General features: G+C 40.7%; 1 protein-coding gene across 1 annotated transcript; it reads left to right on the top strand.

Moving 5' to 3' along the window:
• The first annotated feature begins 7,990 nt into the window (after positions 1 to 7,990).
• LOC119722929 lies at positions 7,991 to 12,259 on the top strand. Its single transcript, XM_038193334.1, has one exon. It carries the CDS (start codon positions 9,396 to 9,398, stop codon positions 12,249 to 12,251), a length of 2,856 nt encoding a protein of 951 aa, XP_038049262.1. The 5' UTR covers positions 7,991 to 9,395; the 3' UTR covers positions 12,252 to 12,259.
• Positions 12,260 to 19,280: the final 7,021 nt, after the last annotated feature.

Raw genomic sequence — 19,280 nt, 5'->3', positions numbered from 1 at the left:
TAAAAAGAGCGTCACCCCTCTGCCTCTGCTTGTGGTGCATTAGGGTGTTGAAGACTGCATGTTAATTATCAGTCGTATTAAAAATTTAAAAATTTTCACATATAGTTAGGAATTGGACACATTACATCCCCACAAATATATTTTTTCATGAACACTGGAAATTCTGTATATAGATACCATATGCAGGCTTGACATTTTTTACAGACATCTGAAATAAGACTTTCTTGGATCTGAGAGAAAGACATCATTATAGATAGAAAGAATGCGTGTGTAGACCTGTCATCCAATCTTCAGACTTTTGTTTAAATTGACAATCTTACCTGCATATGCTGGCTGCTTGTGTAGATAATGTAACCCATGCCTCATATTGCTATTCCTATTACACATAACCATATGGTACAAACAAGAATTGAATTCAGCAAATTCAAACCAAATACACCACTTTATACTGGAGACTTTAGCCCCTTTCCTTTCGGTCTGTAGCGCTTGTGAGAGAAACTGGCAAATCTTGCCCGGACAGGGTTCGAACCCGCAACCTCCTGCTTGCATGTGCAGACAACTTGCCTGAACAATATTGTGCCATGGATTACTGAAGCATATATATTATGCAGTCTTGCAAGTGTTAGCTAAATATTATTTGAGTGAGTTTGCATTGCGAAAAAAACGTGGTGTTAATGTAACACCAGTTACGGACCAACGGCGTCAAAGTGTTACACCGGTGAGATGGAAACTGCTAGTTGTGTTGAATTTAACACCGATGTTTTAAGTATGTATGCAATATTCATGGCCAGTGGGATGAAGGGTTGATGCAACATTCGTGTTGATGTATTTTTATGGTCGTGAAAATGCTGCACATTTACTACATGAATTACTGAATACATTTTCTCCTATAGTCAAGTAGTACATATTGGACCCATGTGGCCGCTAGCGAGCCATCGGCTATTTTCCCTGAATATATAATGTTGATGCACACTGTCTGTGATGATGAGTCCGATGGGACTGCAATACTAGCTATGGATGTCATGAGACACGTGAGAGCAAAGATGAAACGCAGACAGATGAATGATGCACAAATACCCTGTGAAAGGAAATACTTGATGCACCTGTCATGCTGAAATACAAACTGCTTGATAGGACTTTATACAAAATGTGCTGTTTTCACATGTTGATAAGGGGCACACAATGAATTTTATTTGAGTGCATGGTTTGCATTTTTAGCTATGGTGAACGGGAATTTACACTTGTAAAAAGGGCAGTTCTAATTCATCCTATTGTGTGATATCGGATTTCTGTGACCACCTGAAATACGTACATGCCAATTTAAAAGAGGCCTATATTACGCCCTGGTGACATTATTGAAGGCACTAAGATCACATTGTTACAATTTAAAAGTGTAATACGTGTAAATCGTTGCTTTCTATACAGGCATCTCATCAACTTGTCAAACTTGAAGAGAAGAGGCTTAGTTGTGGAGTTTTTGGTGTTTGTGGATTAATTTCCAATATTCAATCGGCTGGGTGTACATTTTTACGTACATTCCAAAGAAAGACGGAGAAAGTTGTCCTCCTCCTCTAAAAAAGGTTCAATGTTTGCCTGAGTTTCACAGCAGTATCAAGGAGAAAAATCTTGTGGACCCATATCAGCAATTAAAAAAAAATGACAGACTCGAATCACAAATGCAGATCATTTGATAATTAGTCAAGTTAAGTTATGAAGGACCCTTCAGCTTCATGAGAAGCTTCAATTTGTATGCATAATCTATGTTTCTGACAACACAGTCCCTCAATGTTGCCTTCTTGATCCCGCGCCAGTCTGTTCCCCTGGCTCCCCTTCAATTAAGCCCCTCCATGCACTGTCTACTAGCAGGTGTCATGATACTGGGGTGATTTACCGATGCCATTTAGTCAGAGCGCTTCACTTGAGTTGATGAGGCCTGTGGATGATACCCTAGCCTCAGCCTGGCCAGCAATACATGTAGGCAGGAGATGATTGCAGAGAATGCAGGTCGTGCGTCAGTTCGTACAGAAATAGCCCTCAGTTTCAAAGTGGTCATGTCAATTTGTTTGACCGGATTTTGTTTTTGTCATGAACAAGTGACTTTCTAAAAAAAAGAAGGTTTTAGTCGACAGAAAGCAGTCGTTGAAAGTGCACCATTGACAGTGGCGTGGTTTTAAACAAGTGTGCCCGGGCATGCATACGTTTTTACTTGCGTTATAGCAACGGAATCCAGTTACAACACCCAAAGAAATGTGTATAATTATGTTATCTTTGTTTTCTAAAAAATGTATACATGTAGCAGCAACTGAGCTAAAATTTCGGGGCCGTATCAGAAGTCCGACGCCTCATAGGTCCAACGCCTCATAAGTCCGAAATTTCTGACTTAAGAGGCGTCGGACTTATGACGCATAAATTCCGCCTCATAGGTGCGACGCGTCATAAGTCCGACGCCTCATAAGTCTTACAATGGACAAACGCTGTTTCGGACTTAAGTTGTGAGGTGTCGGAGCATGAGGCGTCGGACTTATGCGGCGTCGGATCTATGAGGCGCATTTTTGTTATGCCTCACAAGTCCGACGCGAGGCGTCGGACCTATGAGGCGTCGAACTTATGAGCGGACCCCCGCACCCAACTTCAGTCTTTATGCAACAAATGAGCTAAGATGCAATGATCATAGTTAGGCCTATAAGCCCTTAATAACGAATGGCATGTAGTCCTCGTTACCTTTTACTGAAAGTCATGTCATTTTTATTAATAGCAATGATGACATGATCACATGCGTGCCTTATGCATATCGTGCCAAGTATTGCAGGTAGCCTGTCCAAACAAAAACAAACCATTTATGGCGTAAGTTCAAAAAACCCCGAAGCATGTGATATCCCGTTCCCACACAAGTGCCTGTCAACTCTGAATCGAAACAGGAAAAGGACGTCTTTGGAAAGCAAACTTTGCGTAAGAATTGGCGTGCTTTTTCCTGGTATGTCACAATAACAGGCGTGACTTCGTTCTTTCTCATGTTTTGTTTACTGCTTGATTGGCGTGGGAAAGCGAGTCATGTGCAGACGGTAGCATTGTTTTAGCTCATTATTTCCTCTTCCACCTTCATTAGCTTCGCTTAGTTGCTTTTAAATAAATATATTTGCCTTCACTTAGCTACCGTGGGAAACTTCATTTATGTACTTTGGTTATTGTATGCAAATGTTGGAACATCCATTTGTGTTTAATTGTCACGCACATTGTCCGTATCAGTTTACTTTCATTGTAATTGTATGTATACCTTTCGGTTGTACACCATTTTTGGATCAAATTTGAAATGGAGGAGAATTGTCTGTGACAGTTTAAACTCACGGTGCTCTACTTTTTTGAATGAAAAAAAAATTATACATATTTGACGAATTTCGAGTGTACTTCGCCATTTACACACGGTTATCGTCAATATTTGAAGTTTTCCCGTCCAAACAAGTTTATTCAATCACACAGAATGAGAACATTCATTCCATTTCAATGGATTTCAGAAAGTTTGGTACGAATACGGATTTTCTTCTCAAATGTTTCTCGAGCATTCTAATTTTTCGTGTTCTTTGGAATAGCATCAGCAGCGTGCCGTATCCAGCTTTTGATGTCAAGGGGGGGGGGGTGTTGTGTTCTAAACAGGGGCGCTCTTCAAAACTGACAATTATTATGCATACTGCATATTATATACCCATTTCACGGCGCATTGTAATGTTTTTTGAGCGGGTTTTTTTTTTGGATGATGTCAGAACTCTCTAACCATTTATTTCAATAATTCCTGAACAAAAAATGTGATGAAAAAAAATCCGCGGGGGGGGGGCAGAGTCCCCCCCCCCTCTGCCCCCCCCCCCCCCCCATACGCCACTGAATAGCATGCGCACATTTTCTTTTACCAAAAAAAAATCTCAAAAGTAATTTTAGACCCTATTTTAACACTTTAACACAGTATCTGGCTAATGCAATTGCACAATTTCATTAAACATTGTGTTACCGGTGCTGTTGCAAACGCATCAATTAAATTGAATCCCGAGCGGGACTCAAATCCAGAACTCACGAAATTCAATGCACATAATAAGAGTTACGTAATTTGCGGCCTAATTTTTTTATACGTGTGAACAAAAATACCCTATAGACAATGGACATTGCCGATTCAATCCCACAAATTATAATTGTTCTCTTATTGTTATGTTTGTTTTGTAATCAGACTTGGGTGCAGATTCACAAATTTATTAACAATAGATGCTTTTAAAGTTTTATCTTCGATGTGTTTACTTCCGACACATCCGGTCTGATTATAAATAAGTCCCCTTGTGCTGACCATTTGGGTCTCCCACCTATAAAGAGCAAAATGCGGTCAGCTATAAATGAAGTGACCGCATTCTGCTGTGGTCAATTTATTAAGGAGCATTTTGACCCCAAGGCGCGCGATTGATGTCAGCGGGTTTATGATTCTAGGTCGCCGGGGACGATAACGCGCCTTTGCCGGGGCGTCTTGTCCCTCCGCACGCTCGGTAATCTCATCGGGCAAGTCTCCGGACAACGGAAATGTCTAGCCAGACAATAGCATTTCGATTTATTAACCGCAGTTCTTATTCAGCAGTTCTTATCTTAGCTCGTCTGTACGAATTACAGGGTACTTTCCATGATTACATGTCCAGACATTGTCTCGATTTTCGTTTTTGATTGTTATTGTGAACTTTAGACGGCTTGAGCTTGCAATAAAGTGAATAGTCTCCGTCCAAAGAAGTCCAAATCCATAACGGACCATCCTTCGGAAGCTTGCAAAAACTGTACATTTTTAAAAATAAACTTTACATGGGTATTTTCATCTGGAGCAGAAAACGCTGTTTTTAATTAGTGCGCGCGTGCTTATCAGCCAACAGCCTTAAAAATTCCTAATAGAGAGGTTTGTCGTCATAATTCATTATGGGAAGTAGGCCTACTGCAAATGAATCAGCAATATAATTCCGTTGATTATTATAAAACGAAACATCACAGTACATCACAGTAATATTGTCACACCTCTGCGATGGAAATCATTTCTTTCCTCTCTCTACTCTCTTGTCCAGGAATAATTGTATGGCGATAGCGAGTGGGGATGTCTCACCCTGATAACGAGCGCAATTGTTTGGAAGTTACTGATTTCCGCGCCGGTTGCCTTGAGTGATGTGGCCGGATATCTATTACTGTCTATGCGGTTGTACTTTCCCGCCAAATTTCATGCTTTCCACTTTTCCGTCATTTTGATAAATTTCATGCTAATTTCTGCCCAACCGAAGTCGATAAAATGTGACTTCAGTTTCGACTTTTGACTTTTTTAATACCATGGTTAATTCTGCACGCCTGTTGAGTTGAAGATATTCGACATTTGACGGACTTATAATTAGCTAAGAACATTTAAAAAAAATTGAAAAATGGTTTTGCTCTTGCCGTAATGGCTAGTCTACTAATGAACGTAGTATCACGAGCAAGCAGAATCCTGTGTGTACAGCCTCAAAGTAGTAGAGTGCACTCAATGGCGGATCCACTACACCATTGGTTTTTTTGGGGGGGGACAAATTTTGTTCCCCCCAAAAAAGTTGATGCAAAAATTTACGGCCTTGAAATCTTTTTGGATTTTAGATAATCTGTGGTGCGATCTGAGGCAATTTCTGACCACTTTAAGTTACCATATTTGTTTTGCAAGAGATGGTGTTGACACATTGGCTGCCTTTTTTGCGACGTCACTTTAAAAAAAAAAATGGGTACCGCTGTTGAGTGGAGTAACCCGTTGTATGGTTTCCATCTGGTACTCGGCTGATGTGCCGATCATTGTATTAACAGGTGACTACCATGGACACGTGGTCAAGGACAAGTCCATGTTGCTCGCTAGTCGAGGCATGGAGGAAGGAATGGTCGAGGCAAAAAGACCATCATGGGAAGAAAAAAAAACTGAACGATTTCAATGTTCATGGCCTTTAACAATACGATTATACTACGTTACATATGATAGGGCATACATAGAAATATTGTTGCAGTACACATGCAATGTTTGTCATGGAGTTACACGCATTTAAAACATTGAAATTGATCAGCAATCATAATGGGTGTACCCTGTCTGGGCAATGGCAAATGTGCCCGATAGTCTCAACTCTTCTGATCTAATTTTGTTGTGGTTTACGTGGGCGTCTTCTGTAATGTGTTTTAAACTTGTTTACCAAAAGCATTACATGTACTTTTTGTGCCTGGTACAGTGGTACCTTGATTCCCTTAATGTATGAGACCTCCAACATCGTACCATTCTTGTTTGTTTGATTAGCAGGATAAAACGCACTAAATTCACCGCTTTTTTCTTTTCAGTCATTGAGCCCCACAGTTATGGTGTCCAAGTGATTTGCCTGCAGTAATGGAAACCGAAAGTACATGTACAGTGATGTCAGAACACGTCATGTACAATTGCGCCAAAGTTCTACGCTTACACTATGTACCAGCATATGTGTACGTTGTTAAAAACACTTATAAACGCGCCGTAAAAAGCCCCATCATCTCCGCGATGACATACAAGAAAAACCGCTAAGACCTCGTGACACGGTAAACACAAACCTCGTGTCATTTGTATTACTCACCTTAGCCCACTCATGACAGCATCTTGAAGGAATGCTGATTTGGGAGCCGAAATGGGTGGACCGCCCCCCCCCCCCCTCGAATTGGGTTCTGATAGACGACTGTTCTACGTCGCAATATTTGGATTTTGATACAAATCAGTTTTGCTGATTCTTTTTTGATCACTCTGGATCAGGAATTAAAGGCAAGGGCGGATCCAGGGGGGGGGGGGCCAAAGGGGGTCATGGCCCCCCAAAAACGAAACCAATTTTTTTTTTTTTTATGTTTTTTTTTTTTTTATTTATCGCAATAAAGGCAGGCAATGAGTACACCACCATCTTTTCCTCAAAAAAACATTGGTTAAAGTGGTCAGAAATTGCCTCAGATCGCACCACAGAGCATCTAGAATCCAAAAAAAATTCGGGGCCCTTAAGCGGGCCCCAAACCCCACGCCGTAATTTTTTTGACCCACTTTTTAGGGAGACCAAAATTGTTTTGGGCCCCCCAAACAATTGTCTTCTGGATCCGCCCTTGATTAAACTTAAAGGCAAAAATCAAAACTACCAAATTATTATGAAATACCTTACTTGACTTTAAGTGAATAATATAGCCTCAGGCATCCTCATTGCACCCGATTTTGTGTCATTTTAAAAAAAAGTGGACTTTTGGTATCAATTTCCAAGAATGGTCGGCCGACAATCGTTGGAAAAAAGCTGACTTTTTTTTCAAATACTTTTTCGGTTACCCCTTGAAATGGGTGGAAGCCAGCTAGTCCGATCTGTGACCTGATAATTCCCCGACGTCTATAAAAAATCGTCTGAAGTTGGGTCGATCAGGGGAACCAGACTACAAGAACAGCATTTTTTCTTGGTTTTTCCAGCATCCATGAACACTACTTGAAAACTTTAAAACCGGTCAGTGCACCGTTATTGCTATAAAATACTAACCCCCGTTGAAATCCATTCATTTCTAAAAAAAAATAATACAGCATAAGCAAATGTTGTATATGACTTTTAATTTCATTCACATTGTTTTGGACTTCCTTTTTAAAAACGAAACACGAGAACCCACTAAACTACAATACAATTCATCATCCTATTTTTTTGGTCATAATTATGTTTCACCTGCATATTTGTAGTGATTAATTTATCACTAAAAATATTTGAGAGGAATCTAAACGTGCTTCCATTTATTTCAAATGAATAAATTATCATTGCATTGAATGACAAGAGTAGAATTCATATACTTTGGCATATCAGTGCAAGCTATAAGCGCACTTTAGACTAGACATGAAATAGTCACCAACACTAGAAAGCTTGTACGCCCTTGTGATGCGCGCATGCCAAGGCAAATCCACTGGAAGTAATGATGCGCACCAGCTAGCGGCTAATGAGCCAAGCTTTGCCAGTCTGCGTACCACTGCAGTCTCTTGATTGTCTCGCGATATCATCTGTGGTTACGGCCCTTGTTATGTTGCAACCGATTTTCGGTGGAAGTGTCCAATTTCTCAACCCCCACCGGGCCGGTTATGTCGTCCTTGAACACAGAGCACGGAATATGCGACAGATGGCATCGAAATTACGACCAGTTCGGCCCAGAGGTTTTCCAGTGTGAAAAGTGAGCGTGCGAAGTGAGGATGTCGAGTTTACGGTACGAGGGATGTTTATAGTCGGACCATGGTCGGACATACATGTACACCAAGCAGATTGGCCAAGGTGTGGAGCACATCTGCCGATAGGTTTTCCTCCAGAAGGGCGAGAGATCAGACACTTCACAAAAAGAACTCATGCACGACTGCACAGGTCCCTACTTGTGAATATAGTAAGTTATAGACTTCAGTTTGTACGAAAACTGTAATTCAACCACATGCATGGACCATAGACTTCGAGATTCGTGTGTATACGATTGAGAATTTTGTGGTACTGCTGTCGAGGATGCCTTGTGGATTTCTACACGCGTTTAGTAGAAACATTGACTTTGCAGTTAATTAAGATGTCAAGACAAAAGTTGCTGCATCTACTAATGCATATGTGGTCTGGATTGTATATTTTTAGCTCTGCCCAATTATTAATTCACGGTACTTCGAGCATCTTTGGTTGGGCTTTCCCGCCGTATCAACCGTGAACCGGCGCCGGTTGACTCACTAACTGTGACAACAAACTAAAAATTCCTTATCGCCAAGGAGAGTGCTAACGCGCTGTACATAACGTACATGTACATGTAAATGCTGTGGTACAAAATGTTGTACATGTTGGATGGGGGTTCAAGTTCTATTTATGGGATAGACCAGACATGATAAAATAAAACCAACTACAGTGGATAGCATAGGAAGTGATCACCACGCCATGTGATACACTGGGCCGGATAACGGTGACTTCTTCCCGCTCTTAGTCTTAGTACACTGTGAACTTTAGCAACAGTGTCTCTCTTCCGGCTGGTGTTTATGGAATTACCTTGTGAAATAACACTGTGGGGAAAACCAATTGCCCGTGAGAAACGATCCTAGCCGCCACCGTGACATAAATGTAGAAAAGAGACCAGCGGCCTGTCATTCCTAAGCCTGCCTTTGCGTGAGAACCACATACCGATATTGCCACGAATGGATATCGTACTTCTTATATTTCTGAGTTGAATTCCACGTGTTCACCAAAGCTTATCTTGTACATGGATCGTGTATCTAGGAACGAACCATGTGATAGTCATACCTGGACCTGTACAATATATAAAGTACGAGGCAGGTTACATTAGCGTTTGTCAGTGTCAGTACAGTCATTGCTGCAGGAGAGAGCAGACCATTTACCACCATGACATCGTTTTACTATGGATATTTCATCTTCTCAGTGCTAACAACACTGAGTGGATGTCTCCCCATACTTACCCAGGCCCAGTATGCGTTTCGTAGTGAGCCAGAGGATACCGCCGTTCAGCTCGGTGAGACGGCCACCTTGCTCTGCTCCGTGGAAAACTACCAAAAGACAGCCACCGTGGCTTGGTGGAACAACGCCTTGGGACAATACATCAGTCACAATCGGCATATTAAACGATCCACCCTGGACAGTGACAAGCTAGAACGGTACTCGATAACTGGTGATCCAGCTCTCGCAGAATTCAACCTACAAATACGGAATTTCTCCAGTTCCGACGTGGGCACGTACAAGTGTCAAATATTCGCTTCGTCCACCACCCTGACCGTGAGAAAATTTTCCCATGCCGCTGAACTGACAGTTGCCCCATTCGACCCTCGGTGTTACGTGGACTCAAAGTCCCGTATGCCAATGGTTGGAGACACGGTAGATTTAGTGTGTGAATCTCGCAACCCCGACTATAGCGGCCATTTATGGTGGATGTACGGAGGGATGATTTTGAGGGGGAACACGACGCGATCGCCTGTAGTAAGAAACGTGGTTACGCGCGTTTTGACTGAAGCCGACTACGACGTACGATTCATGTGTTTAGAACAAAGTCGCACCTGTTTTCTGAACCCTCTTCGTCGGTACATCTCAGTGCTCATTCACACAGCCGTTGCTCAACCGCAATTAGGAGACACTTTGACCTACAGGTGTGTGGCAAATGACGACCTGACACCGCTATCATACAGCTGGCGCATCAACGGTGTGGACGCGGCAACAGTCGGGGATGAGTTGACCATCGGACCGGTCAATGCGCCACACAATGGCAGCGTCATAGAATGCGCCGTCAAACACATGTCTGGATTTAAAGGCAATGATAGCATGACATTGCACATCGAACCTACCGGAGATGGGACTCGAACCAGTACCCCAGGATCTACAGACAGTACTCCTTCCAAGAGCACGCTTGGAATGGTACCAACAGGCACCCACAGTTCCATTGATTCTTCTCTTACACCCACTTATCCCATTCTCCTTGATCAGCAAGACGCATCAACAAATCAAGATGATGGATGGAATGGGCTCTTTACGCCATTCGTAATCTGCGCTTCAGTGGTGGGGATTCTCCTCACTACTGTCATCGTTCTACTGACTGTCTTTCTTAACCGGCAGAGGGCTTCAAATCGTCGAGTCACTGACGCCGCTAAATCCAAAGATGGTGCTGGGGGACCTCCATCTGACTGCGTCCCCTTGGACCTCGTTGCTAACGGAGATGGCATTGTTAATGGTTCACCAGCCATCAGTGTTGGAACCTTGAAAGGTTTCAAGAACCCTGCTGGCTGTGGTTCGGTAGATACCTTTGAGTTAGACTTAGACCCTGACAGTCAGCCCGAGTACTATACGTTAGAACACAATTACTACGAGGCCACGGACGTCGGGAGACTAAACTTGACTATTTCCCGTAGCGAGAATCAGGACTCTGGATTTGACGGTATTGAAGTCTCTGAAACTATCACTCCTGACTGTGAACTGACTTCTCGCAATCGCAAGTTTAGTTTCGGTTCTAGTCCTCCCCCACCCGTGCCGTCAAGCTCCGCCCAGCCTCATACTCCCATGGCCATACCACACGAGTTTGAAGGCAGCAGTGCCGAGGCTGAGTCACTAGTTCCCGCGTACGCTGTAACGGACGTTGCACGCTCCTCCCCACCGGCACCGGACTCTAAACGCATCCATGCACGGGGAGGTAGTCTGAAACGACCGCTCCCTGCTCGCCCTACTGACAGTGGTTACAGAGCTCCTAATGTTGTATTTGCAGACGAGAGACCGTTCCGTCGAATTGGGAGCATGAAGTCACTGGGAGAGCCCGCTGTTGGAGCTCTAGCGAGATCGAACAGTCTACATCGACCACTCCCGGCAACACCCAGGGATGGTGTTCTACGAACTCCCTGTACCCCAGACCCTTACCGTAACCCTAACTCCCTCATCACTCGCATTCCTCCATTCTTAACCAGCGATGCAACCCCAACCAACCAAACGACCATTTCCACATCCGAAACTAAAACAGACCCACCCAAAGAAACTGACCAACTCATTAAAACCAAAGTGCCACAAAAGTACCCGAAACTAACCGTTCCCTTAGAACGGCTGTCTGCAGCTATTTCAGTAAGCGAAGGTGACTATGCGGAGATCGACACTGATCAAGAACAGGAAGCTAGCGACACAGACAGCTTGATGTCCAACGGTTCTACCGGGGAAGATGACGCAACGACTCGCGCTGAAAACGAGAGTCGGAGCACAGTAGATATCGAAGATTTGGCTGGACATGTCGCAAACGAGAATACAGGAGTCGCTGGTGAGGAGGGAGTATTTGAGAACGATTATGACTCGGTTGCTGACAGTGACGGAGAGGAAACCGATCCTGTCCACGGTGAGAAAAACTCGCCTCCCGCCTCTAACTCAAATTCGGACCACGACCGCCAAATTCTGACCAATCTCGATGATGCCGTCAAAGTTGTGGAATATCAGGAGAGTTCCCCAGATGAAAATGCCGAACGACCGGAGGAATCAGTGAGTCAAAAATCGCCCTTCTATGCGAAAGTTAAGAGGCAAAACACCCAGGAATTCGAGCAGAAAGAAGCGGACATTAGTGAGGGAAATTGTACCGAGTTTGACTTTGACGACATCGTTTCTCAGCCGTGCGTCGTGGACATTTCTCCTTCAAGTGGGACTTTGAGGAGAGACATAAGTGATTTGTGTCAAGAGAGGGCGGTACTACAGAGCGCCGAACCACCGTGTGCTTTGGTGAAATAATGTAAAGAACAAGTCGTCGGGTGCCCGGCAGAAGGGCATATGAGCGTTCTGACGCAAAAATCATTTTCAAGAAAATTGCATTGAAAGGTTCCATTGTTCCCTCGCGTGCATGTTGTATCCAATGTTCTCCCACACGTAATATAAATCGTACGAATTTGAAATTTGTCACACGTTTGAATCATAAGTTTAGGAACAACTTGTATTAATTTCTGACGAAAATGTTATAATTTCATTAAAATTGAGGCAGTTTTCTGCATATGACCTTTTGCTGGGAACATGTTGGTCATTACGCTACATTGCATAAGGGCATATGCACACTTATGCCCTTCTGCCGGGCACACGACGAAGTTTCCTTTAGGCCAAAAAAACTAAAGTCTCCGGTTTCTGGTATGCGCGCGCGTCGCCGTAGCCATGCGCGTCGGCAAAATGAAGTTTTTTTTTTTCAATGAAAGATGATGTCTCAAAACCGCCAAACTCACTGGTTTGACTGGAATCCTGCTGCTGCACAATTTGAACGTGTTTTTAGATTGGGTTATGGTCGAGAATAAGCTTTATGTGGCCTCTATGGACTCCCATATATTTGCACTAAGTTTAGTCGGGCACCATTTGCAGTCATCAGCACACATTTGAAGCAAAAAAATCAGGTAAAAAAAACCAGCCGCGTCGCCGCACCATTTTTTGGGAAAGCTCCATACCAGAAACCGGAGACTTTTTTATTTTTGGCCTTAAAGCAAGATGAAACAAGCGAATGTAAACTTGATTGTGGTGACTGTATAAAACTCACTTGTAAAGTAATACTGTATTTTAAGATAAATTTCTGCGCTCATTTGTAAATTTCAAGCAATTGCATTTTTCTGAAGAGCCATGTGGGAAATATAGATTTAATATAAAATGTTCATTCACTTCTGAAAATCGGTCATTCATTTTCGTCTGAATTTGAGAATCGCTATGAACACGCGTTTCATTTTCGCTACCAGAGCATTCGACTCCATTTCAGTTCAATCAATTAAGTGATTGAGCAGCACCTTTCTTTTATGTTCATTCAAATTCGTGTGCAAGACTTCTTCGCTTTGAGAGGGCGATTTTAAACATTGACCATTCTATTTCACTGTTAGTTTTAATGTTCTGTTATAGAGCGTCAAAAGTGCACAACCGTATATTTTGCTATTTTTGCAACATCGGTTTTTAAAATACATGTACTAAATTTTCTGCTGGCAGAAATTTGGATTTTAGTTTTGATGACTTTCTCGGTGCCTCAAAAGTGGACAACTAAAAATATCAAATTCTTACTTGAAAAAAATAAAAGTAGACGGCAACCCCGTTTTCCCATTTCCTGCTTGTGGAAATTAAGATTTAGAAGTCAAAACGCCAGTTAAAAAAAAAAAAAAAACCTTAATTTTCTGCTAGCAGAAACTTGGATTTTACTTTCACCGCTATATCGGCGCCTCAAAAGTGGACAACAGTTAAAAAGACGGCGTTTGCATTCTGAAATTCATTGTTTACTGTACATACACCATGTAAAATGTCCCGAATCTGGGGCATGCTGTTTGGGTAAAGGGAGCATTAGAAAGGCTGTTGTTTGCAGCAATTTGTATTAATGATTGGATAATGACTAAAACCTTTCAATTGTTTTGTATGCTTACACATTAATCTGGTTTTGGCTACTGGCATGAAAGCTTCAAAATGTGTTTTAAGTTTGTGGTATATAACCTGACGGCAAGATATTGGTGTTTGTTTTAATGTCGAGCTTTCATCAAACGATGTCAAAAAATGATGTCGAAATGAGTAATTATCAGAAGTTAAAAAGTGTTCATGAAACGGTTCCTGAAGTTTTTTCTCGCAAAAAATCTCTGATTTGGCATGCAGTTATTTGCTGATTTCTTAAACTTTCAATGAAAACTTTCTGCATTCCTTTATGCTTTAGCTTTAAAAAAAAAAAAAATCTTAATGACAAGAAATGCATGTTTATGCAGAATACTTTTGTAAAATGTTATCAGACCTTTATTTGCATAGAGGTGTGCACTGAAAATAGGCTGGAATATTGAGACGTGTCAAGATCTTAATTATTAATCATATTATTGTGCTCTTTTCGAATCGTAATTAGCACAATTTATTTCTGTATTTTTCCCCCTGTGCTAATGTTTCACCATGTGTTAAATCCAGAGGTAGAATTACAGATGTGCATATTTTAATCTGTACAGGGTGAGTCAAAAAAGTGAAACCCAAACGTCGGGACTATTTTTTAGTGAAGTTTTGCATGTAGCACTTTCAAAATCTAGGATATGAAAGCCCGATTCATACGCTTTCTTTTAGTACAAGAATCATTCAAACCAGTGTGTACTTTTCAAGTTACAGAATTTTAAACACACCACCGTTTTCAAGTTCTGTCCACTGATCACAAAAAAAGTGTGACGGTACTTTCAGCAAAACGAACACAATTCACATACATCCCTATATGTGAATTGTTTTCGTTTTGCTGAAAGAACACTTACCTTCCTGTGATCCATGGACAGAACTTTAAAATTCTGTAACTTGAAAAGTACACGAGTGATTTGAATGATTCTTGTACTAAGAGAAAGCTAATGAATTGGGCTTTCATATCCTGGATTTTGAAAGTGCTACATGCAGAACTTCACTAAAACAATGGTCCCGACTTTTGGGTTTCGCTTTTTTTGACTCGCCCTGTACATGCTATTGGCTAGCACGTGCGGAAATTTAACTAGAGGTCTATGTCTGTTTGCAACAGAACATAGGGCTTTTCCGCATTACGATTTTTTTTAATCAATAATATGCCCTGAATATTCATGAACATAAAATCTGTCGAAAGAATTTTGCATTTTGCATGTTGCGTTCGGGAGATATGGCTAAAAGGTGCAAACAAATAAATATTCATTTAAAATCTCAGGATGACGTCATCATGACGTCACCTCATTTTTAATCTATAACACATCCTGGTATAGCCACATACCAAGTTTCAACCCAATCGGACTTACATTTCTGTAGATATAAGACTTCACAATATGTACGTAAATTTTCAAAAATCAATAAAAAATTAGGTGAGGACGTCATCGTGACGTCATAGTCTAGGCAGAATTTTTTTATGAGGGTCTTTCTTGGCTGTAACTTTGATGACGATTCCAGATCGCCAAGTTATAAAAATGGTGGCTGGAAAACGTGTACAAAGTCAATAGGTTAAAAATCCCATAGCAGAAAAACTGCACCTTTAAATTAGTGATTTGCCTTTAAACTGAAACATTTTTATCAAATATTACTTGATATTCTGACTCTTGGGAATATTTTCAATCAAATGACAGGCGTAAAAAAATACGATTTCTTTTTCCTTCTCATAGTAATTCTCAGCCGAAGTTCAGAACTACTCAGTAAGATATATCAGTGTTGTATAGGAAAAGACTTGTGGAGAAAGCTGTGTACAAAGTCTATGATAAAAATTAATTATTCATGAATCCATAATCAATCATTTGATGATGACGTCATCATGATGTCATAGTCTTGGCATAATCTTTGTATGAGGGTCTTTCTTGGCTGTAACTTTGATGACGATTCCAGATCGCCAAGTTATGAAAATGGTGGATGGAAAACGTGTACAAAGTCAATAGGTTAAACAATCCCACAGCAGAAAAACTGCACCTTTAAATTAGTGATTTTCCTAAACTGAAACATTTTTATAAAATATTACTTGCTTTTCTAAATCTTGGGAATATTTTGAATCAAATGACAGGCGTCAAAAAAATACGATTTCTTTTTCCTTCTCATAGTAATTCTCAGCCGAAGTTCAGAACTACTCAGTAAGATATATCAGTGTTGTATAGGGAAAGACTTGTGGAGAAAGCTGGGTACAAAGTCTATGAGAAAAATTAATTATTCATAAATCCATAATAAATCACTTGATGACGTCATCATGACGTCACTCTTCGGGACACATCTTTGCTATAGGGACTATGCTTATGCCAACTTTCAATGATGTCTGACAAAGATTAATGCCAAAAGTGATATAATACGTCCCTGTCTATGCGCATGCATGAACTTAAAATCTGTCAAAGTTAGCCGAAAGTCGGCTAAAACGGTCACTGTGGACAGGATTTGACCTCAGCAACACGTGCGCTGCAGGCTGACTGACATACGATGTATGTGCCTATGTACAACGTACGTGCATGTACATGTACATGTACATTGTGGACGTCCTGTCCTGTGCATGTTTTGAAGCAGAGGTATTGTCAACGTGAAGTTTTAAGCGTGCGCAGGGTATGTTCGAGTTCGCTTATCGCCTCGAAACTTTGAAATGGTTTAGACCTACCCTTCCTTCGACAATTAAAGTAAAAACAAATATAAAAACTGCCATGGTTGATTTTTCAGGAATTTTCAAATGAAAAAGGGTCTTTTTATTATAACTTCCGGTCTGATGACGTCATTCGCCTAAAACTTCGCACACGTCTTAAGTGGGTCAAGGTCATTATATACACCAAAATTTAGGCGATTCCGAGAAACTTCGCCACAGACATCTATTCAAAATACATTTTTGCTAATTTTCAACCTGTCGCTAGAGGGCGCTCGAAGATTGCATGACGTCATCGGTAGATGATTTGAAGAATTCTATCGGCCAAGAGACTTACACCGTTAAAAGCAAGTTCATTTCTATTACCATTTTTAAATAATAAGCCACTTCCGGTTTGGGCCTTTTTCGACCGGAAGCGGGGGTCACGTGATTGCACGCACACTGAATGAAATGAAGACCTTAACCTGCTCTACCACTTGCCGGCAACAGAATGCTGCGGACGCGTACGGTTGATTTCTTATGCATTTTTAAACATTAAAAGTGACACAATTTAATTGCCTATAAATAAACACAGGATGACGTCATCATAACGTCATCATTCCACAATGTTGTTTTAATTAGGGTCTTTGCTTGGACAAAGATTGGTGTAAATGAATTACTGGCAAAGAGTCAAAAATGCCCTTTGAAAATCGACAATTATTTTTTAATTTTTGTGTACAAAGTCTATGGGAAAAATTAAATATTCAAAAATCTATAATAAATTAGTCGATGACGTCACCATGACGTCAATCTTCGGGACACATCTTTGCTACAGGGGCTATGCTTATGCTAACTTTGAATGATGTATGACAAATATTAATGCCAAAAGTGGCGTTGAGAAAAAACGTGCACAAAGTCTATGGGATTTAGGCGACAAAAAGAAGAAGCCAAAAAAAAAAAAAAAAATGAGAACAAAAACAAAGGCTTTTCCGCAACTTTGCGGAAAAGCCAATAATGTGTATTTATAAAGTGCACATATCCTGCAGTATTGGTGTTCAACGCGCTACATCATTATTACCCTGCTCATTGGGCCAACGAAACATTCCAAATACCATCTCAGCTCCCTGAGGAGTACATACAGCTCGAAGCTGCCATTTCACGTCTAATTTCACCCAACGGAATCACATAAACACTTTGTAGCTTAAAGCATGCTTTAAAGGGAATATACATCATTTGCTTTTGCTGTAATTTTCAGAAATGGATGGAATTGGGGGGTTGGAAATATAAAGCAAATATAGTTACACTGACTTTTTGGAGGTTTTGGGTTCGAAAATGCTATAAAAACCAAGAAAAACGATCATTTTCCTGTAGTCTGGTTCCCTGACTCCATATAAGAAGAAACAGAGCAGTTTACATACATTCAGGAATTGTAAGGTCAGGGAACCAGTCTAGCTGGCTCGTACCCGTTCATAGATTTGTAATCGATTGCAAACAAGTGCAATGGTCAATTGGGGCAAGTATTTGAAAAAAAGCCAGTTGTTTCCAACGCTGATCGGCCGATCAGCGTTGGAAATTGATACAAAAATACCACTTTTCTTGAAAATGACAGTATACCAGGTGCCATAATTTTACAGGATGCTTTAGACTGTCATTTACCAACATCCTATTAAGGTATTTCGTAAAAATTTGGTAATTTTATTTTTCGATGTTTGCAAATGTTGTATATTCCCTTTAAGATGTAGTGTCCGTGCTGTACAACAAAATATGATTTTGTTCGCTTAAATAATTTGACTTTTATTGAGGGGCAAGCTTAAGGGCCCCGGAAGTTTGTTTGGATGCTAGATCCTTGGTGGTGCAGTGTGAGGCAATTTCTTACCACTTAAACCAACTATTTTGTTCTTAATGAAAAGAGGGTGGTGTACATGGTGCTGCCTTTTTGGCAACATCACTTAAACCCCCCCCCCAAAAAAAACCCGCACATTTTGTCAATTTTATGCACTATGTAATGATACAAAATTGTGTCCATAACCCTTTCTACATAGTTCCAATTTTTACATGGCTACAATTTTGTTGGGGGCAAAAATACCAACTACATGTATTGACAATATACAAAATTTATGAAAACAAAAGTATGCGGAGAAAAGAAGAGGCACCCAGGGGGAAAAAGGGAAGTCAGCGGGAATGCGAAACTGGTTTATTTTTTTACATGGCCTTTTCCAGTTATAAAGATAAGTCAATATGTTTCGGTTTGATGTCTCATTCAAAGAGAATACCAGTTTACATTGCTAGAAAAATAGCCAAACAAGAACTTTCGGAGACACTTGAAAATAGCTGTGCATCTTTAATCTTTATAGATAAAAAGTACACTGTTGCTTCTAAGTTAAGAGTAACATACTTCAATACCTTCAGAACTTTGTCTTTTTTTATCTATTGAAACTTATAAATATTCTTATTCCATTTTATTTCAATTAAAATATTTCATTTTAGAGGTGGTAATCCACATAATGTACATGTATTGTTAAAAGTACAATGCTAAGCCAGATATTCTGCACTACAGCTTTACAACTGATCAATATTACACTATTATCCGAAAATAAAAAATATGAATAATAATTTGTATATTATTAATCTCCATGTAATGTTCACTTTGTACGTCTATAGTTTCATGTCTTTCACACTCAAACGCCGCTATCAATTCTTTAGTTTACTCACAGTTTCACTTGTTTCACACGATCAGACCCGATCGGTATCAATAA

The sequence above is a fragment of the Patiria miniata genome, unplaced genomic scaffold (genome assembly GCF_015706575.1).
Source record: "Patiria miniata isolate m_02_andy unplaced genomic scaffold, ASM1570657v1 HiC_scaffold_16, whole genome shotgun sequence".
In the NCBI taxonomy this organism is placed as follows: Eukaryota; Metazoa; Echinodermata; class Asteroidea; order Valvatida; family Asterinidae; genus Patiria; species Patiria miniata.
This window is presented reverse-complemented; position numbering and strand designations above follow the sequence as displayed.

Excerpts from the sequence above, each read along its gene's own strand:
- LOC119722929 (XM_038193334.1), top strand. The coding sequence starts at position 9,396 with ATGACATCGTTTTACTATGGATATTTCATCTTCTCAGTGCTAACAACA.